General features: G+C 52.0%; 1 protein-coding gene across 3 annotated transcripts in view; it reads left to right on the top strand.

The window, feature by feature from the left end:
* Positions 1–27574, top strand: part of ASB2 (ankyrin repeat and SOCS box containing 2) — a 48221-nt gene that overhangs the window by 5034 nt on the left and 15613 nt on the right. Inside the window, exons 2-7 of one of the 3 annotated variants that reach the window (XM_055418430.2) lie at positions 5228–5339; positions 9884–10157; positions 18395–18493; positions 22234–22400; positions 23236–23391; positions 25620–25865. In XM_055418430.2, coding sequence (XP_055274405.2) covers positions 9955–10157; positions 18395–18493; positions 22234–22400; positions 23236–23391; positions 25620–25865 — 871 coding nt within the window. In that variant the 5' untranslated portion in view covers positions 5228–5339; positions 9884–9954. Of the gene's footprint in view, positions 1–5227; positions 5340–9861; positions 10158–18394; positions 18494–22233; positions 22401–23235; positions 23392–25619; positions 25866–27574 lie in introns of all 3 variants that reach the window. The other 2 variants (XM_055418429.2, XM_055418428.2) reach the window with 2 other exon arrangements.

A 27574-nucleotide genomic window follows, 5' to 3' on the forward strand; every position in this document is an offset into this window, starting at 1 on the left:
TTTGTTGACAAAGTAATATCTCTGCATTTTAATATGCTAGCTAGGTTGGCCATAACTTTCCTTCCAAGGAGTAAGCATCTTTTAATTTCATGGCTGCAATCAGCATCTGCAGTGATTTTGGAGCCCCTAAAAATAAAATCTGACACTGTTTCCACTGTTTCCCCATCTATTTGCCATGAACTGATGGGACCAGATGCCGTGATCTTCGTTTTCTGAATGTTGAGCTTTAAGCCAACTTTTTCACTCTCCTCTTTACAAGATATTAAGTATAGTTCCCTGTACTATACAGAAGGTCCTTGTTGTTCATCTGTTTTATACGTAGTAGTGTGAGCACCAGCCTTTTCTATGGTTTAGCTTTAAAGCCTTAGGAACCAGGAAGATGATTTAATGTTTTACAAACAGGAGTCTCCAGCTAGAAGTGTTTCCTCAGATTTCCTAGGACCTCTCCGGATCTGGGGCAACAGCAGATCAGAAAGATTAAGCTTCATAAACTTATTGGGCTTCACAAGGAGTGGGGTTGAGAACCCTGGGGGCCAAGAAACAGTCCAGGTCAGTTCCTCACTTCCTCATATGGCTCCAGGCTCCCCAAGCAGTCGGTGGTTAGGACTGCCTCAGACTAAGGTCATGGAATGTTTAGGAGGCCCTGGAATACATTGATAGACAATTATATACTTATATAACATATATGTCGGAGAAGGCAATGGCAAGCCACTCCAGTACTATTGCCTAGAAAATCCCATGGACGGAGGAGCCTGGTAGGCTGCAGTCCGTGGGGTCGCTAAGGGTCGGACACGACTGAGCGACTTCACTTTCACTTTTCACTTTCCACTTTCACACATTGGAGAAGGAAATGGCAACCCACTCCAGTGTTCTTGCCTGGAGAATCCCAGGGACGGGGGAGCCTGGTGGGCTTCCGTCTATGGGGTCACACAGAGTCGGACACGACTGAAGTGACTTAGCAGCAGCAGCAGCAGCATAACATATATGTATATACATTTATAATATATTAATATATGAAAGTGAAAGCGTTAGTTGCTCAGTTCTGTCTGACTCTTTGCAACCACATGGACTGTAGCCTGCCAGGCTCCTCTGTCCATGGGATTGGACTGGGTTGCCATTTCTTCCTCCAGGGGATCTTTCTGACCCAGAAATCGAACCTAGGTCTTCTGCATTGCAGCCATACTCTATCATGTGAGCCAAGAAAGCCCCCTTTGAATTTATATGTATGTGTATGTGTGTGTGTGTATAGTCTTCAGTTTAACCTGGCCCTTTATTCAAAGCTTACAAAATGACTAAAATCTGTTGGTTACATGGGATGAGGACTAGGTGTGAAGTCAGAAGATGTAGCCTCTGGTATCTTCTTTGTCAATTTTGCCCTGCTGTTGCCTCAGTTTCCTCATCTGTAGAATGGGAACAACACCCTCATCATAAATCTACCACGTGACTCAAGCAGACAACGTTCAGGAGAGCGTAAATTAACTGCAAGGGGAGGCATTAGGGTTGTGGTTCTCCCAGGGCTTGTGGCAGTGTCTGAAACACAGCGCTTTGTGTAAGAGCTGACTCAGCCAGTCCACACTCATACCGAAAACGCATAAGTCGACCTTGCCTGAAACACTCATCCAGCCCTTACTATGTGCCAGCCCTATTCCAGGATTAAGTGCTCACTGCTGCTGCTGCTGCTGCTAAGTCACTTCAGTCGTGTCCGACTCTGTGCGACCCCATAGACGGAAGCCCACCAGGCTCCCCCGTCCCTGGGATTCTCCAGGCAAGAACACTGGAGTGGGTTGCCATTTCCTTCTCCAATGTGTGGAAGTGGAAAGTGAAAAGTGAAAGTGAAGTCGCTCAGTCGTGTCCGACCCTTAGCGACCCCACGGACTGCAGCCTACCAGGCTCCTCCATCCATGGGATTTTCTAGGCAATAGTACTGGAGTGGCTTGCCATTGCCTTCTCCGCTAGACACCCTCTATTGTTGTTTGTAGGCAGTCACCTCACACACGAATTCAAACCCAGGATTAGAAGGAGTGGAACCGGCTGTGGGTCCTTCCAAAGTTCCCAGGACAGCAGGTCGTGTACGCAGGAAGGGAGCAGGTGGCGGGAGGGGCCCTGGGGAGCGAGGGATTTGGAAGCAGTGGGCAGAATCCATCCTGCACCCAGGCTGGGCTTGGGGAGGACGTGGCGATCTCCCTCCTTCCCAAGCTCTGAGCCTGTTACTCACCCCTGGGCCCGCCCAACAGGGTCCCGTGGGGCTGCCTGGACTAACGTCCCTCCTGATCACAGCTGAAGGGAAAGTGGCTCACACGGAAACTGCCAACCGGGAAGGAGTTCTGGGTGACAGCATCCAGGCAGGAATGAGTCAGAGCAGAGAATCACAGCATCTCAGGAGCGTGAACTCGGGTTAGCAGGTTTTCCTGGGCCACTGGCCACGTGCTCGGCGGCCTGCCCCGTGTTTATACATGTCACCTTGTTTCATCTGACTGTACCTCTGTAGACCAGATGCCACTATGTCTCCATTTTACAGAAGGGCAAAGTGAGGCAGAAGGGGTAGGAGCAAACTACTTCCCACGACACGGCCAGCTGGTGGCAGAGCCGGATTTGAACCCAGGCAGTCAGACATCTGCGGTCATGCTCTCTACCAAAAGCAGGGTCTTCTCAGGTTTGACCCAATCCTTTATTCACCTGCCCGTCTGACGTTTGTTAAGTGCCTACTGTGTACCTGTCCTCGGGTTAGGTCCTTGGGTTATGGCACGAATGTGACATGGCTCTGCTCTATGGATGCCTCTGGACTCCCCAGGGAGCCAGGCCCTCTGCGGGCAGTCAGAGCACTAGGAGAGGAGGGGGCCCTTGAGGCAGCTCAGGGGTCCTCAGCCATCAGATTGGGGAGGCTTTCTGGTGGAGAAGCCACAGGAAGGCATCTGGGACAGATAGTCAGTGGACAAGGAAGGAAAGGGAAGGCAGATGAGCGGAGGGCTGCAAGTGGCTTATCTGGGCTCTTACCTCTGACTCAGGTTCCCAGCAAAGTGGGAGCTTGGTGCCCTGGAAGATGACTGCCAGGCCCTTTCCTGTCCCTAACACTCCCAGCCATGCCCCAGCCCCAATTTCTACTAAGACATCAAGAAGCCACTCTTCCCACCCCAAACAGCCACAAAGACCCCACCCCATCTGTGGGAACCCAGGCCCCAGCCAGCTCCCAGGCAGACCCTGGCTGTCAGGGAGCCTGGATTTGTGGGGAGGGGAAGGAACCAGAGGGAGAAGGACCTCTTTTCCAATGCTATTATTTAATCCTCACTTCAGTCTTGCAAAGGCCCATGTTTCTATGCCCATTTTACAGGTGTAGAAACTGAGGCCCAGCTTGGAAGAGCACCAACTGGAGAAAGGCCAGGCATTGTGCTGAGTGCTTTACTGTGTTAACACAAGAACCCCCGTCACAGCGACTGTTACCCCATTTTACAGATGCCACCTGGGAGAGGCGGGGGTTCCTCTGGAGCCAATGTTTGGGGACCCACAAAGGAGGAAAAGAGGGGCCCCGGAAGCCTCGGTCTCCCCTATTCCAAGCTGGCCTTGGATGGGCCACGTGCAAACACGGCTCCCTCCGCAGGCCCCTAGCTTGACTGGCAGGGCCCACTGCACCCTCACTTTCCCTGGGAAAGTGTTATTTTTATCTTAATCAGCCTCCCAGAGGGTCCTGTGAGACCGTCGGCCTCTTTCCTGGACTCAGGCCCAGGAGGTGGCCCAGCCCCCAAGCTGAGGCCTCAGAAATCAAGCTGAGCAGCATGAAGATGAGGAGAAACTGAGGGCAAGAGGGGGCAGGGCACCACCCAGGAGCACCTCCTCAGCCCACCGCCACCTACCACGAGACAGGTGCTCTTCTCAAGCCCACCGTAGGGACAGCACCCCCATGGCAGGAAGCGAAGAACTGAAGAGCCTCGTGATGCAAGTGAAAGAGGAGAGTGAAAAAGCTGGCTTAAAACTCAGCATTCAGAAAACTAAGATCATGGCATCCGGTCCCATCACTTCATGGCAAATAGATGGGGAAACAGTGGAAACAGTGACTGACTTTATTTTGGGGGGCTCCAAAATCACTGCAGATGGTGATTGCAGCCATGAAATTAAAAGATGCTTACTCCTTGGAAGAAAAGTTATGACCAACCTAGACCACATATTTAAAAGCAGAGACATTACCTTGCCAACAAAGGTCCGTCTAGTCAAAGCTATGGTTTTTCCAGTAGTCATGTATGGATGTGAGAGTTGGACTATAAAGAAAGCTGAGCGCTGAAGAATTGATGCTTTTGAACTGTGGTGTTGGAGAAGACTCTTGAGAGTCCTTTAGACTGCAAGGAGATCCAACCAGTCCATCGTAAAGGAAATCAGTCCTGAATACTCATTGGAAGGACTGATGATGAAGCTGAAACTCCAATACTTTGGCCACCTGAACTGACTCATTGGAAAAGACCCTGATGCTGGGAAAGATTGAGGCCAGGAGGAGAAGGGGACGACAGAGGATGAGATGGTTGGATGGCATCACCAACTCAATGGACATGAGTTTGAGTGAACTCCAGGAGTTGGTGATGGACAGGGAGGCCTGGTGTGCTACAGTCCATGGAGTCACAAAGAGTCGGACACGACTGAGCGACTGAACTGAACTGAACAGGTAGAGAAACTGAACTTCTAAGGGTCACATAGCTAATAACTGGCAAAGAACCCAGCCAGTGTCCCCAGAGGCTGTTCCCTAACAGCCCCTCAGGCTGAGGCTGAGGAGTCCCACCCACCTCAGGGAGACACCCCTGTGTCCTTGGCAGCAGCCCTAGCCTGTGACAGGGAAGCCCTGTGATGGGGAAGCAACCGGGCATCCCAGGCTTCCACACCAATGGCCAGGTCCAGTGCCAGGCCCAGCGACGCCTGAGCCCTCTTAATTCTACTGCCACCTCCTCACAACAGTCCTTACCAGTGTCTCCGTTTTTGCTCATGAGGCTTCTAAAGGTGGGGAACTTACAGAAGGCTGAGGATCTCCCAACCAAGTACTAACCAGGCCGAGATCAGATGAGATTGGGCTTGTTCAGGGTGCTGTGGCTGCAGACAGACTGAGGATCTCAATGGGAAAATCAAGAGATGTCAGGTCCCACAGCAAAGATGGGGAAGCTCCTCTCCTTCAAGAACCTTCAGGGTCAACCCCCATCTGGGAAACTTCCCCTGCATGGGCTGAGAGCCTGACACCGTGCTCACTGCGCAGGTGCCAGGCTGGAGGAGGATGGCAGTATTACCCCTGCCTGCTCAGAGCCCCGTGAACGCTGCTTCCCTGGATCTGTGTCCCTGAAATTCCCAGAAGGAGCACTGGATTTGAGGTAGGAAGCTTGGGCTCCAAGGGCCAATGTTCCAGCTGCCTGTCCTCATGCAAACCTTTCCCTTCCCCTTTCTGAATCGTAATGGCTTCATCCATCACACCCATGTGTGGGTGTCGAGTACGTAGGGACATCAAGTCCTTGTGGAAGGCTTGAGGATGCAGATTTAGTAAGTTAATTCAACAAAAAACATTCTTACTTTCTAGGGCTTTTTATCAGGGCAATGCCATGAGATAAACGATAAAAGGGAAAGTCTCTGGATGCTATCTGACCCATGAGGGTGGGGGATTGGGGGTGGGGAGTCTGGCATTAGCTGCAGGAGGTGGCGGTTCCAGGTGAGCATCACCTGGCTCCCCTCGCCTTCCTAGAAATCTGGTAAGGGAAGGGGTGCTCTCTGGAGCTGGGTGCTGTCCAGGTGACTCTGAACCACCTACACCAGGCTGTAGAGCCAATGACTATATTGGGGTGAAGGACTGGAGGGGTCTCCTCCCCACTGCCCGCACCTACCCAGCATAGGTATGGCTCCCACAGCGTGGTGAAGTGGGTTGTCTCATTCCCATTTTTACTGATAAAGGAGCTGAAACCCAGAAGGGGAAGTGACTTCACCAAGGTCACAAAGCTAGTAAGTTGCAGAACTAAAACTAGACCTAGAGTTCCTGACTCTCAGATCTGAGATCCTTCTAATCCTACCTGGGTCCCTATTCCCCCTGCTAAGCTCCATACCTATGGAGAATCTGTTGACGTGCCATAGGGACCCTCAGGGACAGAGAGTTTGGGCTTCACTAGCACAGAGCTTATCAAACATCTCAATGAGTTGCAGAAATTTTAGAACAGGAAGAACCCTTGGAAACCTTCTAGTCAAAACCCTCCTTTTGCAATGGGAAAACTGAGGCCCAGAGAGGGACAGGGATGTGGCTGAGGTCACACAGCACTTGAGTGTCAACTTGGAGACTATAACCGAGGTCTCTGACTCTTAGTCCAGTGCTCTTCCCCCTTGCCACTGGCCTGGAGGAGAGGGAGGCCCTCAGGTGGAGACATCAAAACAGTAGGCCAGGCACTGGGCGTCGGCACTTCCAGTCAGGGTAGTACCACAGGTGTTGAGTCTCTGCCTTGTTCCAAGTCAGGGGTGGAGCTGGACTCCAGGCCTGGGAAAGCCAAGGCAGGGACCTTAGGCACAGTGTAGCGAAGGAGGGGTGGGAAGCAGGGTCTGGCCCAGGCGGCTGTGGGGACCACCTGGCTGCATGGTGCCAGTGACAGAGGGCAGGATCTAGTCCAGACTGCCATTTAACAGATGGAAAAACCAAGGGCCCAAGAGAGGAAGATGCTCATGGCTGAGCTGGGAAATGAACCCAAGTCTCTTGATTCCCAGTCTTGAGCTATTTATACAATAAGCAAAACTGATGTTGTTGCTGCTGCAAAAAAATAATCATGGCAGAGGTAGGAGATCAGGTGGAAATTTATAGGGCAACAGTTGTTACTCTTAGGGCTGTGACAGTAATTGTGCGTGTGTGTGTGTGTGTATGTGTGTGTGTGTTCAGTCACTAAGTCATGTCTGAGTCTTTGGGACCCCATGGACTGTAGCCTTCCAGGCTCCTCTGTGCATGGGATTTCCCAGGCAAGAATACTGGAGTGGGTTGCCATTTCCTTCTCCAGGGGATCGTCCCAGATCTGGGATTAAATCCAGTCTCCTGCATTGGCAGGCAGCTTCTTTACCACTGAAGCACCAGGTAAGCCCCGGTGACAGTCATGAGAAGAATATCTACCGAGGACTCAGCCCGTGTCCTCATCCCTTGCCCTCCTCCACCCCGGACGGTGCTCCCCTGCCCCACTTGTGCTTTATGGCCGGTCATTCTGCCAAGTGACGGTTCCCAGTCCCCTGTGGAGCTCTTAGAAGAAGTGTGATACCCAGGCCACACACCAGAATCCAGAGATTCTGATGTAATGGGTCTGAGATGGGACCCAAACACAGTCCTTTATAGAGAACCAATTTTATATACTTTTAAAGTAGATATATTATTGTGGTATAATGTACTCATAGAGAAGCGTACAGATCACTTGAATGGCTCCAAGGACTCAAAGGGAACCAACCAATAGTAAACCAATTAGAGCAAGAAATACAGAGGACTTCCCTGGCAGTCCAGTGGTTAGGACTTCCCCATCTAATGCAGGGGTGCAGGTTCAATCCCTGGTCAGGGAACTAAGATCCCACATGCCTCAGGGCCAAAAAGCCAAAACATAAAACAGAAGCAAAATTGTAACAAACTCAATAAAGACTTTTAAAATGGTCCTCATCAAAAAAAATGTCTTAAAAAAATACCGTGGCTGGCTCCCTTCGTGGTCCCTCTCCTTTTGTTAACTCCTAAAGGTAAGCACTCTCCACTGCCTGTCCCTGAACTTTACACAAATTGAATGGTGTGTGTATATTCTTTATTATCCAATTTCTTTTGCTCAGTTTGGCTCACGAGATTCATCCTGTTATTGTGTATCGTGGCAATTTGAGTATTTCAACGATGTATACTATCTGTCATGTGAATATACCACAATGTAGTAATCCATTCAAATGCTGATAGACATCTGGGGAGTTTCCACGGGGGTTATTATGAACAGTGCTGCTATGGATATTCTTGAACTTACCTTTTTGTACACAAGTCTCGGACACAGAGCCTGGAGTGGGGATTTGAAGGTCAAAGGAAATAAATATGCTCAGCATTAGCAAATGCCTTCCCATTTTGACACGACAGGTGTAGGGAACATTCTGGTTCCTCCACATCCTCTCTAACCCTCATCATTTCCCGTCTTCTTCTCTTGAGCCATTCTGGTGGGTATACAGCGGTATTACATTGGAGTCTTAATTTACATTCTTCCCAAATACTTAGGAAGTGAAGTGCCCTTACCTCTGGTGGTTGGCCATTTAGCTGTTTTCTTTGTGAAGTGCCTGGCATAGTCTTTTGAGTATCAGTTATCTAGAGCCACAAGAATCCTACATAATACAGCACCGCCAATAAGAATTCATTCTCAGGAATTCCCTGTGGTCCAGTGGTTAGGACTCCATGATCTTAATGCGGAGGGCAGGGGTTCAATTTCTAGTCAGGGAACTAAGATCCCACAAGTTACATGGTGCAGCCAAAACAAGAAAACAAACCAACCAACAAACAAACAAAAACAAAAAAGAGTTTATTCTGGTGTTCTGCGTCTGCAGGTCAATGGGCTAATCTAGGCCAGGCCAAGCTGGGCTACTCAGCTGCAGGCTGCAGGCCCACTGGACACAGCTCCTCTATGTGGGTTGGGCTAAGGCTGCCCCAAGTGGGTTCACTCTGGGGCTCAGCTAAAGGGCAATGGCTCCTGGGGGAAGTCCTGGAGATGGCAGAGGAGCAAGTGCCGCTGCACATGTGTGTGTCAACTGGCTGCTTTATCATGTCCACCAATATTCCTTGTCCAGAGCAAGTTACAAGGCCAAGCCCAATCTCAGTGGGGAAGGACAGGGGAACAATCTGCCTCTGAGGGGAAGAGGAAGGTGAATATTTGCTGAACAAACCAAATTACATCCCTGGTATTTTGCATATTTTTTTAGAAGACCTTATATGACTCTAATCTTCAATCAAGGCTCAGTACCACTGACCTAGAGTCACACTGCATGTCAGCCAGTCAAAACAAAAGTCAGGCTTAGCTGATTTGGCCTCATTTCCTTAAAGCAATTGACTCAAGCAAAGTTCATTTCTCCTTTAGACATTTTTTTTTTTTGAGAAGACAGTCCCTGGAATTAACACAGCAAGAGATTTTAACAACTGATTTTTAACTAGAGCATGTGGTTCATCTCGAATAATCTCAACTCTAGTACAGGGCAGAGAAGTGGGGAATAAGGTGTGGATAATTGGAAGGAAGGAATGTGAGCACAACTGTGTAAGTGCCGTGATGGCAGGGATTCTGTTGGTATCATTATATCACCAGTGTTTAGAAGAGTGCTCAGTAAATAGTCTCTCAGTTAATGACACATGCATACATGCACAGACAGGCTGTCTGGGATGGAAAAATAAACCATGGATGGTTGGTTGAATACATAGATGTATAGGTGGCTGAATGGATAAATGACTGGGTGGGGGACAGACAAATACATCAGAAGTTAAATAGTGGAGAGATGGGTGAATGACTGGATGGTTGGGTAGACAGATGAGTGGATGGATAGAAGTATGGATGGTTGGATGGATAGATTATTAGAGGGGTGGACAAATGGATGGAGAGATGAATGGATGGGAGGGCAAATGGATACATGAGTGAGTAGGTGGACAGCTAGATCCGAGAGAGGATGAATAATTGGACAGATGGGTGGTTGGTTGGATGGATGGTCAGGCTGGCAGACTGATGAATAGATGATGGATGGATGGATGGATGGATGGATGGATGGATGGGTGACTGGGTAGATCATATGACAGAACGAAAGGATGAAGCATGATTGTGTGATTGCTACAAGAAAGCTTAGCCTTCCCCGTGTATAAACACAGCTACTTTCCAAACTCTTCGTTACCAGGATGCCTTTGATCTCCTCACAGAGTTTTCTGGTTTGACGCTTGCTCCTCCCTGCTGAGCGTCTTCTGGAGGCGGAGGTGAGGGGTGGAAGAGGATGACCACGGAGATCAGTGCCCGGGGCAGACCTGCCATTGGGCAGGAGGAGTACAACCTCTACAGCAGCCTGAGCGAGGACGAGCTGGTCCAGATGGCCATCGAGCAGAGCCTGGCGGACAAGGCTCGGGGCCCAACCACCACTGAGACCCCCGTGCCCACTCGTGTCAACCGTGAACCCGCCCACTTCTATCCATGGACCAGGTGAGCACGGAGCATCCAATCGTGCCGATCCCAAACACTGTTAACCCAAGACCAAAGTAGCCTGCTCTCTAAGCTGCATTTTCACACTAGTGACTTACAGTTGTTATCTAAGCTTACTGAGCTCTGAAGGTGCCAGGCACTGCCCTGGGTGCTATACACACTTTGCCTCATTTTATCCTCTTCAGGACCTTCTAGGAGGCTCTATGCTATATTCCCGTTTTACAAATGAGGAAACTGAAGCTCAGGGCTGAGCAACTAGTCCAGGGTCACACAGCTGGCAAACTGTGTTGCAGACATTGAACCTATCTGGTTCCAAAGCCCATAGCTTAGTCTTGCATCACTGGCTTTATGATCGGATGCAGTGGAACTGATATGCTGAATCTGGCCAGATTTTCCAACTCTATCTGTGCTGTCTCCCTGGAAAAATATGTCTGAGAAGCAGTAATATTTGCCCGGCAAAGCCATCTTGCCTTCTGTTCAGGCTCCCCCATCTCGGTATGACCTCATCGTCCCATTAGCCGACCATCTACAGCAGTGCCAGGTTGCATCAATAGAACTCTGATGTGGGCCTCAATGTAATTTCACAGATGCAGTTTGGGTATCCCAAGAGCCACACTCAAAAGTAAAGAGAAACAGGTGACATTAATTTGTATCTAAAATATTATCGTTTCCAAATGTCATTAGTATGAAGCTTATGAATGAGATATTTACATTCCCTTTCCTATCAAGTCTCTAGGGAAACCAGTGTGTACTTTTTTCATTCACAGCCCATCTCAATTCAGACTAGCCACATCTCAAGGGCTCTCTAGCCATACGTGGCTACATGCTGGACATGTAGCATGTCCAGAGACAGATCTAGACACCTAGAACCTGCTTCATAGGAGATGAGAGGCAGGGAGGCAACTGGGATCTTAAAATGGCACTGGATCTTATAATGCTTTTAGAAAAGAAGCATATACATTTTAAAAAATGCTTTTGCTCAGCATGGAGTCCAAGTCAAGTGTGTATTTGCAGGAATTTTTTAAAATTTTATTTTTATTATTTTTTAATTTTAACACCAGAAACATTTTGTAATGGGGTATAGCCTATTAACAATTGGGGTATAGTTGTGATAATTCCAGGTGAACAGCGAAGGGACTCAGTCATACAGATACGTGTGTCCATCCTCCATGGGGATAGGAACTGATGCAACAGTTGTGTGGGTGTTGCCTTGAGGCATGGGCCTCAAATCTTATTGTCTTCAACAGCCAGTTGACTTCCTGTGCGACCTCAGGCAAGTCACTTAACCTCTCTGAACCTCAAACAATAATACTAATAACAGCAGCAACAATAAACAGACTTTCTGATGCCCAGAACCAGTGGATAGGGATGAAGGTGGGTGATGGTACACCTTTACCCTGTCCCCTGATGAAAGGGTGACTTCGGCCCTTTGAAGGCTAGACCACTTTTGTCAGGCAGGCTGAGCAAAGGCCTGGGATGCCCACCACTCAGGCATCCCTTCCCTAAAGGGGCAGGTAGGCAACCTCCTCAGATGAAGGCTCCAAGTTACTGAGCTGTGCATAAGGAAGTCCCATCCTGGGACCCAATCTGAAATGCAGAAGTCCAAAGCCAAGATCTTCTTGGTGGCTCATGTTCTAGAAGCCCTGGTTCCTGTTCTGGCCAGTTCAGCCTAAGTCAGACCACAGGTTCCTCTTTCTCAGGGGGGTCAGATAGAGAGGAGAGCATCCTCCTCTCATCCCCGCTGCAGCACAAACCATGTATCCTGGGGCCACCTCTGCAGCCTTCTCCCCAGTGTGGGAACCACCCCCAGGAGTCCTGGGGACCCTTGAAAATATTAGCACTGGGCCCTGACCTCCTCCTTCTTCTAGGGGTAGGATGTAGAGGCCCACCGTGGGGTGTAAACATTTATCCTGAGGAAAAATCCTCTTACACAGCAGGGAAAGGACTTATGCGAGGCCATGTGGTCCTCACCTAAGAACCAGGCAGAGTTGTGCAGGCCAGGAGGATTGAGCCTGCCTCTCCTCACCCTGGAGGTGACCTGCGGCCGCCTAGGTTCTGTTCTGCCCTTTCATCTCTGAAAGGAGGCAGAGCTGCTGGGAAAGCAAGTCCCTTTCATGTGATTTTTAATGAAATTCTCCTCCTCCTGCCCTGCAAGCTCAGCCCACAGGCGTTCACTTGACCCTGAGAGAAGCCATGGAAAGTGGATGTCTCTGGGTCCAGTTTACATGTGACAATGCAGGCGCCCCGCAGGGCCAGGACCCAAACCGAGGTCGGACCCGAACCGAGGTCTGACCCGCCCTGAGTTTCAGATACTTGGCCAGCTGGGCTGATGCTGCAGAGGCCTCTCTCTGTTTCCTGTCCCTCCTCCACTTCCAAGGGCCTCCTCCCCACTGAGATTTAGGGTCCCACCCCCACAGGCAACTATGGACTTGCATTCAGACACAGCCTGAGAATAAGTATAGGCCCAACAGAGGCCTGAACGTATTTACCCCTGAATACCGCCGTGTCCGTCTCAGCGCACCCACAGCAGGTCTAGGAGGTGGGCATCGCACACGCCCTCAGAGGCTCCCCATGGCCAGCCCCTCTTCATCTTTGAGCAGGCTCCCCGACCAAGCAGGTTGCATTCTTACTTTCCTGGCTGTTTACTTCACTGCCCTGAGAGTGACTGACAGCTTCTATCTTTTTATTTCTGCCGTTCACCTGTGACCTCCTTGAAGGCCGGAGCCTCACTCGTCTTCCTTCCTGTGAGGCCCGGTGTCTAGCACCTGGGGCCTGACCTGTGGCAACGCCGCAGAGCTCCTTGTAGGTGGATGAATGGGTGACCGCAGACCTGAGTGAGGCGGTGGCTGATTAGACTGGAAAGAGAAGGGGGTGTAGAGTGGGTTCGGATCCTTCCTCTGTCACTACTGGCTGTGTGACCTCAGGCAAGTGACTTGACTTTTCTGAGCCCCAGCAGCCTTATCCCTAAAATGGTAATAACAAAACTTGCCTAGGCTCCCCTGGCACCTTTTCTTACGAAAAGCAAATCAGATGAGGTAGGTGTTGAAGCCCCCCGCAACATCCTGCCGCCTGAATGACTTCCCCCCACTTCCTCCCTGTGTACCCTGACTGCTCATCTCATGACAGCCTCCGTTTCCTGGACGAGCTTCTGTGTCACTGTAGGAAGATATTATCTGGCCTCCTGAGAGTGTCCCCAATGACACTGTGTGACCTCCTTGGGGACAGGGGACAGATATTACTCACTTTTGTATCCTCAGTGTCTGGCAAAGAGCCTGGATCACTATAGATGCCCAGTGAATGTTTTTATGCAAATCAGTGTACTTTGAATCCAATAAAGTTCTCTAGAAATACAATTTATTGTTACTTGCTTGTGAGCAAAATGGCAAATGTGGACATAAAGCTCACCTGGTGCTTTGGGATCCTAGAAATGAAAGCCAGCTCAGCATTTCAGAGAAAATAAAATATTCCCTCTTAAAGTCATTTTCCAATTTGCTTCTCTTCTACCACAGGGTAAAGGGTTGAACCCTGATCTCTGAACTCAAGGTAAAGGGTTTGGCTTGAATATGTATGACGATCATTTGCCAAACCTTGGCCCACTGAGGACTCCCTGAATGGAAGACGAACTTCCTATCCAATGGAGAAACAGGCTTCATGCACTCATGAAGCAGGGAGTCCAGAGTTACCAATGTGAGCCAGTACAAATGGGCCTAGAAGGCTAACCCTAACCCTAATCCTAATTTTTCTTATGGCAAATGGGCCTAGAAGGTCTTCCAGTTTTCAAACTTCTGCATTTTATTTAAGGTTACATTTCTAAGAAGATGCAAGCATGAGGCAGGAACTTGCTTGAGTTGATATATGCACAGCTGCAAACAATTCAGATAAGCCACTTTTACTGTACGATTATGATGTTCCAGCTTCATTCTTAGCACTTGTATGTGAATCAGGCCTGGTCCCTGCTTTCCCTAAGCTTGCAGTCTAATGAGGGCAAGGCTCAGAGGTACACAAGCAAAGAGGCTTGCTTCAGTGTCAGAGGGACACAGGAAGAGTTGATTTATTTCTTAGTCTAGGAGGTGAGCTTCGCAGGATGAATAGGAGTTCATCAAACAGGCTAGAGGAAGTGAACCTCTTTGAGCCTCAGTTTCCTCATCTGCAAAAGGGAGCCAATTGTTTCACAAAGTGGTCTAGAGGATGAAATGAAATACTCTGTGCCATGTGCCTATCATAAGACTCGGTATACAGCAAGCTCTCAATGAATCTTAGCCTTAGATGGGAAGGCAGAAGTTGCTGCTGTTGGAATTCACATTCTCCTCTACATGTGAGTCCTGTCTGGCCAGCCTAGAAAGGATCAGTTGGCCAGTGGGTGAGAGGGAAACAGAACCCTCATGGGTGGCATGGGCATGGAGGTAGTGATCTCACGTGAGTTCTTCCTCTCTCTAACCATGAGTACAGAGGGTGGGTTCTCCAGGAATCTGAGGTCTTGGCCTGTAACCACACACCACAAGATTGCCATAGAGGGTATTACCCTTTCAAAGGTTTTTGTTTGCTTGTTTTGTAATATTCATTGAAATCTATCAAGCACCTACTGTGTGCTTCCCTGGGGGCTCTAACAGTAAAGAATCTGCCTGCAATGGAGGAGACTCAGGGTCAATCCCTGGGTCAGGAAGATCCTCTGGGGAAGGGAATGGCTACCCACACCAGTATTCTTGCCTGGAGAATCCCATGGGCAGAGGAGACTGGCAGGCCACAGTCCATGGGGTTGGGAAAAGTCAGACCCTACTGAGCAACTAACACTGGACTGTGTGCCAGACCCTGTACTTGTGACACCTGTGCTGGACACAGGGTTCGTGTGAGGGCCAGATGAGAGAGCAGGTATCGGATGCCGCTTGGTAGGGTGGCAGGCACAGGGAAGAGTCTTGCTATCAGCTCCCTCTGCTATTAAGATGCCTGCTTGCCACCTGTGTTCACCCAGGTCCAGGCCAAATTAACATCCTTCCTGAGACTGGCCCGGGCATCTCGTTAACTCCGACAGGACTCGCTGAGAAGTTAGGGAACCTTGTCATCACTGCCTGGCTCTCCACTCTCCCCAAGCCTGACCCGTGTCTGAAGCCAGGATCAGGATGAGCTGGATTCCAGGACAGGGACCTGGCGATGGTGACACACCCCCAACCCCGACCTGCCCGCCCACACAGAGGATGGGGGACCCTCTCTGGGCCCCTTCCAGGTCATGACCTGCACCCACATCCTGCCAGGTCCCTCTCACCTCGGATGACTCAACCCTGGTGGTTTTCTCTGCTGAAAATTTCCCTGCTCCAGACCTGAGGGGAAGTAGGGTCGGCAGGCTTGATCAGAAAGAACACGGAACTCAGTTGGGGGCCCCGCACACTTTCCAGCTCTGAGCACTCACCCTGTCTGCCCCTCCAGTCCAGTTAATGCCTGATTTCAGAGCCCCCAGAGCGAGTCCTCCGGCCTCTCTCCCAGCCCTTCCCCTGCAGCCTGGTGGAGGTGGGTGTCTTGGCCCCCTAATACTTTAGGTCTCTGAACATCTTGAGGATCACATCAATGATCTGTACCGCCCAGGGCCTAGTGCAGGGCGTGGGACCAGCAGGAGCTGGGAAGGTCTCCTTGAAACAAAGCTGGTCTGTTTCCTTCTCCACCTGTGGGAGCAATCCGCCCCCTGCCTCCATCCAGGGAGCCGGGAGGATGGGAAGGAGGTGCTGCCCTGAGACTTCATGAGGGAAAGTCACCATCACCACCTCGCTGCCACCTCCACCAGCCTCACCGTCCCTTTCTTGCTGTTACTTTTACGTCATCAGTGAAATGTCCTCATTTCAGGGTGGGAGTGGGCTGTTAGCAATGCTTTTTACCTGGCTGCTGCTGCTGCTAAGTCACTTCAGTCGTGTTCAACTCTGTGTGACCCCATAGACAGAAGCCCACCAGGCTCCCCTGTCCCTGGGATTCTCCAGGCAAGAACACTGGAGTGGGTTGCCATTTCCTTCTCCAATGTGTGAAAGTGGAAAGTGGAAGTGAAGTCGCTCAGTCGTGTCCGACCCTTAGCGACCCCACGGACTGCAGCCTACGAGGCTCCTCCATCCATGGGATTTTCTAGGCAAGAGTACTGGAGTGGCTTGCCATTGCCTTCTCCGTTTACCTGGCTAAAAACAGACTAACAGCAAGAAGTGATGCGGCCACACGTGGACCCATGATAAGAGTGACTGGATCTCCAGGACCACGCAGATGTAGAAGCCCAGGGCTTTGTCATAACCCTCGGGCTGGGGACGGCCCCTGTGCCCAGAAATCTCCCCTTTTCAGGGCCAGGAGTAAAGAATATACCTGCCAATACAGGAGACTCGAGCTCGATCCCTGGGTTGGGAAGATTCCCTGGAGGCGGAAAAGGCAACCCACTCCAGTGTTCTTGCCTGGAGAATCCCCATGGACAGAGGAGCCTGGCGGGCTACAGTCCACAGGGTTGCAAAGAGTCAGACACGACTGAGCGACTGAGCTCATATACATGCAGCAAGTGGAGCAATGACGCCAAACCAGCAGCTCTTGGGGCTGGGGGAAAGGACCCTGGCAGGGCCAGGCTCTGAGCCCCTTCCCCAGGACATGGCCTTAGATGTGTATGACCTCCTGAGTTTCCACGTGAGTTCAGTGCAGTGAAAGTTCCACAACCACACCAGCAGCGAGGGGACCCCTGGTCTGGTCCCGCCTCCTCATTTTGCAAAAGAGGAAACTGAGGCACGGGGGGGTGGGGGGGCTTGTTCCCAGTGGCAGGGCCAGTCAGTGTGGTGGCCTGAGGGCTGGAGAGGGGATGAAGGGGTGGGAGAGACCAAGCCTCTGGGGAATAGAGCACGGTGTCAGAGCTCCACGGACAGGCAGGCAGCGACTTCGCAGCTGCGTGTGGCCCTGGGGCAGTTTCTCACTTCTCGGAGCCTCAGCCTCCACGTCTAGACAAGGCAGTGGCATTGGCACCCACCCTAGCATTCATGGCATCACACTCGGCCTCACGGTGCTCGGGAGCAGGTCGGGGAGAAGAAAAGTGGGAAGTGGTGACCGGGGTGCAGTGATGAGCCACGTGGGACAGGTGCTGGCGTCCTGCCCGTCTCTCTGCTCCTCACCCTTCCCTGTGTCCCCACCTGGCTGAGGGTGCCCACGAAATCTGCAGGGCCTTGGGGTCACAGTTCCAGCACCTCCGTGGCCCACAGGGGGCTCGTCACCTGTACCAGCATCCTCCCCAATCCTTCAGGGCACCCCAAGAGGGGCGCAGGAGACCACACTGGGTCCTCTGGGGTGTCCATGGCCCCAGGGCCCCCAATCTGCTGCAAGATGGGCCAGCAAGCCCCGTTCCCATGCCAACTCCACCCAATTCAGATCTGTACAGTGGCCACCACCCCTCCTTTTGACCCTCCTGTCCTTACAACAGCCCAGGGTGGGGAGTGGGAAAACTGAGCCCAGAGAGATGACATCATGATATGATCAACGGTGGACACGTGTCGAGCCCCGTGCCCGGCCCTCTGATAAGCCCTTTACACCATTCACGCACTCAGGCCTCACCAGACTAAATCCCAGAGAAGGGGCACCTGTTCAAGGCCACAGAGCCAGGAAGTGCCAGAGATGGATTTGAACCCATGTCAGTGTGACTCCAAACCCTGGCTCTCAGGACCCTCATGCATCCTTCTGATGTCCCCTCTGTATGTTTGTTCTGACCCTGGGATGGCAGGACCCTCTAACGAGGAGCCGGCGAGGGGGGGTGGGTCACTGACCAGGCTTGGCGCCCCAGCTTTGCTCTCCTTGTCCCCCACCCCGGTGAATCCCTTCTCCATCCCTGTTGGGACCCAGCCCAGCCCGCCCTGAGACCGAGCGCTTTTCATCCTGGGCCCTGCCACTGACTACTTCTCACATCCTCTGGGTGAAGAATGTCACCTTGCTTCATATCTGCCTCCCGCGTGGTTGGCTGGGGAGGGGGACCTGGGGCGTGGGGTGAGGTTAACCTCATTGTTGTCTTATATGGTCATTTAAATCTCCCAGGGCTTCCTCCAAGGGCCAAAAATAATCTGGAGACACAGCAGCTGCGTCCAGACACGGGGAGGACCCGGCCATCTGCTTTGGTTCAGAGCCCTGGGTCTGTCTGTCAGTCTCCCCCTCGCGCTGCCTCCATCCTCGTTCCTGCCTCCGGCCATGACCTGCTTCTCATACACGGAGTACTTTTCCCTCTTTCACTCCTGCCCTGCACCCTCCAGGTCCACTGTGTCTCCTGAGAGCGCCCCGACCTCAGCCCCCAAGGGCCTGTTCCAGGAGGTTATGCAGAAATACAACCGCAGCAAGTCCTCCCAGCTGGCGTAAGTGCCCCCCGCCGTGGCCCCCAGACCATCCAAGCTCACTCTCCTCCAGACTGGGGTTGGGGGTGGAAGGCAGGCCCACGGGCCCCAGGAAGGGACCCTCCCCAGACACACACCTCTTCCAGGTATGTCCCCCTGAGACTCAGAGGCTCCAGCCAAGCCGGGCTTGGTGGTCACAGACTCTATCTTTAAGGACCTGCCAGCCAGGCTGAGCTTGTGATTAACCCCTCGGTGCACCGCCTCCTCAAATGGGCCCTGTGTACTGGAGTCACCCCACAGGGCTCTGAACCAGGGGACTGGGGAGAAGGAGACTGGGGAGACGGCCCCAGGACCCCAGAGGCTCTGAGCTGAGGCTAATGAATCAGCTGCTCGTCTGTCTCACTTTCTCCCTGCCATCAGCGTGGCTCTGTCTGAGCGCATCCACAAAGCCCACACCCACAAGTTCGGTTTTGCTTTGTTGCTTTTGTTTATTAAGTGCCAGGTGCTAAAACAGAGAAATAACCTGAGCCACAGGAGGGGCTCTCTTTGTCTAGTACCAGGATGCTGGGCGACGTGTGTCCTTGACAATAGCTCTGTGCTAGTTCTGTCTCTGCTCCCCCATATCGACCATGCTGCTACTGCTGCTAAGTCACTTCAGTCGTGTCCAACTCTGTGTGACCCCATAGACGGCAGCCCACCAGGCTCCCCCGTCCCTGGGATTCTCCAGGCAAGAACACTGGAGTGGGTTGCCATTTCCTTCTCCAATGTGTGAAAGTGAAAAGTGAAAGTGAAGTCTCTCAGTCGTGTCCGACCCTTAGCGACCCCACGGACTGCACCCTACCAGGCTCCTCCATCCATGGGATTTTCTAGGCAAGAGTACTGGAGTGGCTTGCCACTGCCTTCTCCGGTGTCTGACTCTAGAAGCAGCTAAAAGCCGAAAAGGGGTCCCATCGCTGGAGCGCCTGTATCCTTGATCAGTTACACTGTGGGGAGGAGGCGATTGGCCAGTGCTTTACTTCTTCTCAGCCCTTTGCAAGCCCTGCCATCCCCCCTCTTCCTTGGTGCTGCAGGTAGGGTTTTGATCGTCTGGAAGAGCGAGACCCAGCTTCTGGTCTCTGCATTGCTGCCACTTCCTGTGCAACTGTCCACGAGTCCCTGTCCCTCTCCGAGTCTCCGTCATGTGTTAGCACAGAGTGGCCTCCAGGGTCCTGTGTGACTCCTTAGCCTCTGATGGCCTCACCTCACCCTCGAGGCGGGCACTCTGGCTGAGCTAACAGACAAGCCAGTGAGCGGCGTGTGCGCGAGCACTCCAGGGTCCTTGTACCACAGCTGGACGAGACCCAAGCTGGGCGGCGGGTCCTGAGAGTGTTCTCATGGCACCTCACACCACCAAGGCCACAAGGACAGCCAGCTCTCATCCCTTCCACTTCAGCCGGGTCCCACAGGAGACCTTCCGGGGGAGACAGGACACCTACCCCACCGGGGCCTTTCCTGACACCAACAGGAGCTGCTCTGGCCGCTCGTAAGAGGAACTCATCAAGGTGGCAGTGACAGCGTTGATGGGGACTCCAGGGCTTATCTGGTCAGTTACCCACCGTCCTTGCTGGATCTGTAACTTAACCGGCATCTGTGCGCTGAAGCTATTAATAACCAGAGAGGCTGAGAGCCGGGAGGAAGTGCCGCTCTCACTGCAGGAAGCAGCTGGGAGGGTAAAGGGGCTGGCCCTGCAGACGGTCCGGGCCTATCCGGGCCCCTGACAGGGATGAGGGTCCTGGGACAAGGCTGGCCTCTGGTCTCACCTCCTCCAACCGAGAGACAGAACATTTATGCAGCACGTTTCCCAAGGGTGGGACCACAGCAGTCGTGGCCCTCACTGACTCTCTAAGGATGGAGGAAGTCAGCTCAGAGGATGAATGAAGGGATGGACGAACGGAGTGGCTTGGATGAGTCAAGCGAAGACGTTCTCTTTCACCTTAACCCTGGAATCTTTCTGACGTTCACGAGTTTGAAATAGTGAACGCTTCAGATGTACTAGTCCTCCAGGCATTTAAATCTTTTAGCAGCTAAAAGTTCGAGGGGTGAGGAGAAGGATCTGGAATAAGGGAAAGGGTTGGGAAGACCCCAGAGAGATGCTCGCTGTGAATAATCCTGCTCTGAGGGGTCTGTGCTTTCATCTCAGTGCAAACAGGCCCTGAGGTGGAGGCGTTGGGTAAACCCTGGAGCGCTACGTGCAGGGAAGGTGTGTATCATGAAAACTCCCATGGGGCTGGTTATCCATCACTTTGGAGGCCAGCGCTGGATGCCCAAACCCTCTGGTCCAGTGGCCTTGGTGCAGCAGAGGCAGGCACTGAAAGCTACAGGGACAGAGAGGTGCCCCAGTTCTCTTTTGGCCACCAAGGAGCTCCTTGTGAAAGGGACCCTTGGCTTCCATCTGTGGAAGTGAATGAGCTTGTGTTTCTAGTAAGAGATTCCCCCTGACAGGTGCCCAAATGACAGGTAAAGATGTGGAAACGCTCCAAGTTCAGGGGGCTCACAAGGGTGTGGAACACAGGCAAGGCCTGATCCAGAGCCCCCATATTTATTTTCACAGGTTGATTTGCCTCCAAATAGGGCTTCCCCGATAGCCAGTTGATAAAGAATCTGCCTGCAATGCAGGAGACCCTGGTTCTATTCCTGGGTTGGGAAGATCCCCTGGAGAAAGGATTGGCTCCCCACTCCAGTATCCTTGGGCTTCTCTTGTGGGTCAGTTGGTAAAGAATCTGCCTGCAATGAGGGAGACCTGGGTTCAATCCCTGGGTTGGGAAGATCCCCTGGAGAAGGGAAAGGCTACCCACGCCAGTATTCTGGCCTCAAGAATTCCATGGACTATGTGATCCATGGGGTCGCAAACAGACACGACTGAGCGACTTTCACTTTCATGCCTCCAAATGCTCAAAGGAAATCATTGCAAAGTTGTTTTGAATGAGATGCAAATAAAATTCCCAAAGAAACAAGCAAAAATCTAACAGGGAAGAAACTGTCTTTTGGGAAATAGAAGAGATGAAGGAGTGAAAGAATTAGGGTCTTCTTTTGTTCGGTTGGTTTTTTGTTTGTTTGCTTGGTGGCAAGGTATGTGAGATTTTAGTTCCCTGAACGAGGATTGAACCTGTGTCCCTTCAGTGGAAGGATGGAGCACTAACCACTGGACACTAGAGAATTCCCTGTTATGGTTCTTAAATTCTGAATTCTTCCTCCCCCTCCCTTCCTTCCTTCTATGTTCCTTCTCGCTCTTTTTTTCAAGCAGCAAATATTTATTAAGCACCTGTTATGGACCAGCCACTGAGCTGGGCCCTGGGAATCAAATCATGAGGGATAAAAGAAAGTCACAGGCCCTGTGGTCTTGAAGCTCACAAGCCAGTGAAGGAGACAGACAGACGGTGGGCGAATGATCAAAGACACGTAAAGACAAGTGATGAGTTGATGGTTTATGACCGGAGGCAGGGAGAGGCTGACGCGGGCGGGCAGGCCAAGGAAGCCGTGATGGGGCTGAGAGCTGGAGGGGCCAAGGTCAGGCCTGAGGTCGGGGCAAGCTTCCCAGGGCTCGCCCGTGGGGGTTAGGAAGGATTAGTCTCCTCATCAAAGGGACACGGCTGCAAGGGCTGAGCACCTGTCCCAGAGCAGCGGGGACAAGCAGGGCTGTGTGATCCCACGGCCAACCCTGTTCCTGGCCCTGCCTCTGTCCACCCTGGTCCTGAGGAATCACCTGCCCCTTGCTCCTACAGGCCCGCGGACCCTGTGCTAAAGGCCATCAAGGAAGGCGATGAAGAGGCCTTGACGGCTATGATCAAGGCGGGCAAGAACCTCTCAGAGCCCAACAAGGAGGGCTGGCTGCCGCTGCACGAGGCAGCCTACTACGGCCAGCTGAACTGCCTGAAGGCCCTGCACCGAGGTGAGGCGGTGGGTCGGGCTGCAGCCACAGGTGGGACCGGGACCCGCGGGTGGTGGCACTTTCCTTCTGGAGCTCTGGCCCACAACAACTGTGGTGACTGGGGGCAAGGCCAAGGTACCACCCCGCCTTGCAGAGTTAAAGTCAGCACGTTGGAAGGGAGGAAGTGACGTGTCCCCTGCCTCCCCAACTCCGCCCTCCCCACCCCATCCTGCCGCCTCTCCAGCCCTTCAGGACAGGAGAGTCTAATTCCTAGAAGAGGATTGAGGGAGGGCTGACTTCTGGGCGCACCACTGCCAGCTTTCCCCAGAATGTTCCAGGGGTTAATTTGGTGTGGAAAATACCACAGCTGTGCCTGTGCCCTGCCAAGGCTGTCCCCAACAGCTGTGAGATCCTGGGCAACTCATGCCTCCTCTCTGGAGCCTTGACTTTCCCCCAGGCTAGATGTGGGTGGGGAACACCTGCAGGCAGGACCTACCTGTGCTCTTGGGGATCCAGAAAGGGACCCCAGCACCACACACCAGGGCAGAAAGAGAGGCAGTGGCTGGTGGGAGTGTGAGGGAAGGCTGGGTTCATTTGGAGAAGGAGGGGATTCAATCAGGGAAGGCTCCCCAGAGGAGGTGGCATCTGAGCTGAATTAATATGACTGGGAAGCTGAAACAGCCCTGTTGAAAGTGACTGAATCCAGGACCAAGTGGAAGAAGGCAGTATGGTTGGTAAATTCAGGCAGAGGCCACAGGTATCTATCCTTAGAATGGGAGGAAATTGGGACCAACTCTGTTGGAGGGAGAGATGGGCCTCTTCCTCCTTCATGAATTTCCTGGTCTGTCCTCCACAGCATATCCGGCAGTGATCGACCAGCGTACCCTGCAGGAGGAAACAGCCCTTTACCTGGCGACCTGCAGGGGACACGTGGATTGCCTCCAATTCCTGCTCCAGGCTGGTGCCGAGCCCGACATCTCCAACAAGTCCCGAGAGACACCGCTCTACAAAGGTGAGCCCAGGGGCGTGGGCTTCCCCCAGGAAAGGTCCAGAGACTGAGTGGCTATCAGGAGGATTTGCTTGCCAGGTGTACAACCCCCCCCCCCCCCCTGGGTCTACTGTGATGGCGCAGCATCATTCAGGTGTATAACTTACATAAATGACCCACTCATTCGTGCATGTATTCAGGCAACATTTCCCAAGTTCTCCCACGGACCTGGCACACTGAGGACTCAGAGATGAAAAGATATGGTCCATGTCCGTGTGATTGTCCAGTCCGGCAGACGTTGATTCACAGACGATATACATTGATTCTCCGTCAGCTCCTGGCACCGAAGGGCTTGACACGAGGGAGCTTAGGGGAGGGGCCAGGATGTGGGAGGGGGCAGGAGGGGGTCCCAGAGCCTGAACAGGAGGGATTCACCAGCTGGACAAGCAAGGGGAACAGCATAGGCAAAAGTGAAGAGGCATGAGAGGGAATTCGTTGCTCCAGGATTTTTGAGAAAATGAAAATCTCCAACTTACTCAATATGTCATCCAAGGACAGTCACCGGCTGCCCTAGCAGTGCCCAGAGTCAAAATCCAAATAATCATAACAGCTGGCAATTACCAAGTGTTTACTATACACCAGGCTCTGTTCTTTTTCCTAACCCTCACATCCATCCACATATGAAGTAAGCACTGCTGGATTCCCCAGTTTACAGATGAGGCCTTAAGGCACAGAGAGCAGAGAGGAGGCACCCAGGATCACACAGCCAGGAAGGGCAGACCTGGGATCTAACTCTGAGGGTTGGATGCCAGCATCACGCTCTGAACTACTCCACTCTCGAGTGTCTAGTTCACGCTTACGCATGTAAACAATCAGCTTCAGGTCCTGCAAAAAGGACAGGACCTCTACACTTTGAAAAACTACACCAATTCTCCAGCATGGAATATCCCATTGGCAGCAGGAACTGGGTCCACTGCAGACCTGCGGTGGAACTGCCTCCCCTAGAACTCATGTCCCCCGGGAACCTGAGCCATCACCCAGAGCCCCAGCTGTCCCAGAGAGAGCTCCCAGGACGCTGGGTGACTCACAGCTGAAGCCTGAGCCCTGATCCTGCATGAGCTCCACCCTAGAGCCTTCGTACCTTGCCCCACTCCACTCTCCCACAGCATCCTCTCAGGAAGGTTTTGTCACCTGTGCTTTACAGGTGAAAGAGCCCAAGGCTTAGAGAAGCGATGAGCTTTGCTTCGGGGTCCTGTTTGAAACACTACACGGGCAGCCCCTCTTCCTTTTCTGTGCATGGATGTTCAGTCTCTCAATCGTGACTGATTCTTTGCCACCCCATGGGCTGTAACCCACCAGGCTCCTCTGTCCATGGGATTTCCCAGGCGAGAATACTGGAATGCCGTTCCCTATTTCAGGGAATCTTCCCAACCCAGGGATCGAACCTGTGTCTCCTGCATTTGCAGGCAGATTCTTTATCACTGAGCCACCTAGGAAGCCTCTCTTCCTTCTCCCCACGTCCCTAACTGACTCAGAGAAGTTTCCAGGGGTGGTTAATTTGGACAAGTTCTCGGTCTCCCTTGGAACAGCTCTGCCAGCACTAAAGCTACATTTAGAGCCCAGAGCCAGATAAGGCTTAAAAGGGAGGTTTGAGCAGGTTGAGAAAGACTTGCTGAGCTGCACTCAGAAGACAGTCTTTAACTGAGTAGCCTTTGAGGAGGTGCTTTGAGCAGGAATATGACACTGCCCTTCTCTTCTTCTGGCCTCGTGGAGGACTGAAGCAGGTAACACTGGAAAGGGAGATGAGTTAGGGGCATTCTGGAACCTTCCAGGGGACAGAGACTCCAGACCTGACTACCTGGATTTGAATCCCAGTTCTGTCACTTACTGTGTGACCCTGGGCAAGTCACTTAACTTCTCCGTGCCTCTCTGTCCTCCTCTGTGAAAAGGGATGACACAGCATCCCTTAAGGGTATTTTGGAGAACTAAATTAATCACGTGACGTGCTTAGAATAGAGTGCAGGTGCGAAACCAGTGCTATACACACATCGGGATATTATTGCTGATTACTATTACTATGGTTGTATATCCTAGGTTTAGTGGAGGGACTGCAGACTCAGCAGATACTTGTTGTGTGAATTCTCTTCTGGCTGATGAATGAATGGTTGGATGGACAAATGAATGAATGAAGGCGTGGCTGCCCAGGTCCTGCCAGGGGCCCCGCTGACCGTCTTGCTTCTTGCTGGGCACAGCCTGTGAGCGCAAGAACGTGGAGGCAGTGAGGATTCTGGTGCAGTACAAGGCGGACACCAATCACCGCTGCAACCGAGGCTGGACGGCTCTGCACGAGTCTGTTGCTCGCAATGACCTGGAGGTCATGGAGATCCTGGTGAGCGGAGGCGCCAAGGTGGAAGCCAAGAATGCCTATGGCATCACCCCCTTGTTCGTGGCCGCCCAGAGTGGGCAGCTGGAGGCACTGAGATTCCTGGCCAAACACGGTGAGTACTAAGGGTCCCTGGGTTGTGGAGTTCCCAAGGGGCACCGCTGGGAAGGACCTCAGATTAAGTCTAAGGGAAAGCAAGCTTATGTGTCATCTATGGACATACTCTGATTGAGTGACAGCATCTTCTGGGAGTGCTGTGTTAAGAAGGATTCTGAGGTTGTGCCTAGGCTCAGCTGGAAACAAGTTGAGATCCATCAGCAATGCCTGCAATTAGTCACACACTTGGAGGGGTGTGGTACACGTGCCAGTCTTAGCCTTCTCTCACCTAGTCCAACATCCTCATTTTACAAATGAGGAATCTGAGGCGCAGAAAGAGGAAGTGACTTATCTATCTATAGTCACGCAGCAAATTACCTACAGACTAGCCAGAATCTTAGCCTCCCAACACCCTAACAACTTCTCTTTCCATCACATCACCCTTCAGGGCCAGAAGGAACTTCAGACAACATTTAGGTCACCTCCTCACTTTATATGAAGAAGGAAATGACAACTCACTCCAGTATTCTTGCTTAAAAATCCCATAGACAGAGGAACCTGGCAGGTTACAGTCTATGGGGTCGCAAAAGAGTCAGACACAACTTCAGGACTACAAAACAATTCACTTTATAGGTGATGAAACCAGGATGGGAAAGTGATTTGTCCAAGGTCACTCAACAAATCAGTGGCAGAACTGGGATTTAGACCCTGGTCTTTGTACTCTTTGCCTCTTAAAAATCTTTGTTCACTTAATAGGATAAAATAAAACAATATTGCACGGATTATTACGTCCCAGTAACAGAAGACTCTGAGACAATGGCAGACGTTCTTTTGGTTTAAAAGGTCATAATCTGATTTTCCCCAAGAACTCTTTTGATTTCTCTTCTCACTCCCGGGAAGTGAACTTTCCACTAGAGAAACAGACACCAGAAGCAAGTCGGACCTGGGGGCTGAGCTGGAATAATCTTTCGAGGACCTGCTGCGTGACAGGCCCTGCACTAGGCTTGAACACAGAATAGGCCCATGGGGTTTTCTCTGTAGCCTAGGAGGTAGGGAGTGGGGGAGACTGAGGCTCAGAGAAATTAAATGATTGGTCACAATTGGAGCCTGGATTCTGCCATCATCTGACCCCAAACTGCATGCTCTTTGCACTCCACCACCCCACCCCAGGGCTCAAGAATTTCCATCCTGGGACTTGGCCTGAATAAGCAACCATTTTCTCAGCACGTGCCCAAGCTGTTGGGAAAACAAACCCAGGGCACATCCTTGCCACTGGGGACAAAAGTGGACTGACCAGCCAGAGGCCAAAGAGCACAGGCAGGGTCCTGGGAGCCAGGCAAGGAGACTGGACAAAGGGCCGGGCGCTCAGTGGGTGAAAGGAACAGGCTAGCACAGAACATCTGCCCAGCTCTCCTGCTGACGCCCTGAGTCAGAGTCTGTTCCCGTTGCGGGCTGAGTCCATTTGCAAAACCAAATATTTTTCTTGTGTGAGCGGGCGGCTTTGCTGGCCGGGAGTCCAGACTTTCAGGGACCAAGTCTTCCAGAGCTCAGGGGTGTTGGAGCCACTTGCCGATTCTCCCTCGGGTGGAGGCAGGAGCAGTGCCTGCATCCCAGCCCTTAATCCTGGGGAACTCGTGTTTGCTAAGCACCCTCTCTGTGTCAGGCTCCAGGTGGAGAGGTTGTGTTAGTCCACTCAGGTGGCTATCACAGAATAAAACAGACTGGATG

This window comes from Moschus berezovskii, chromosome 21, assembly GCF_049115385.1.
Source record: "Moschus berezovskii isolate FMDL1 chromosome 21, NW_MosBer_1.0, whole genome shotgun sequence".
Classification (NCBI taxonomy): domain Eukaryota; kingdom Metazoa; phylum Chordata; class Mammalia; order Artiodactyla; family Moschidae; genus Moschus; species Moschus berezovskii.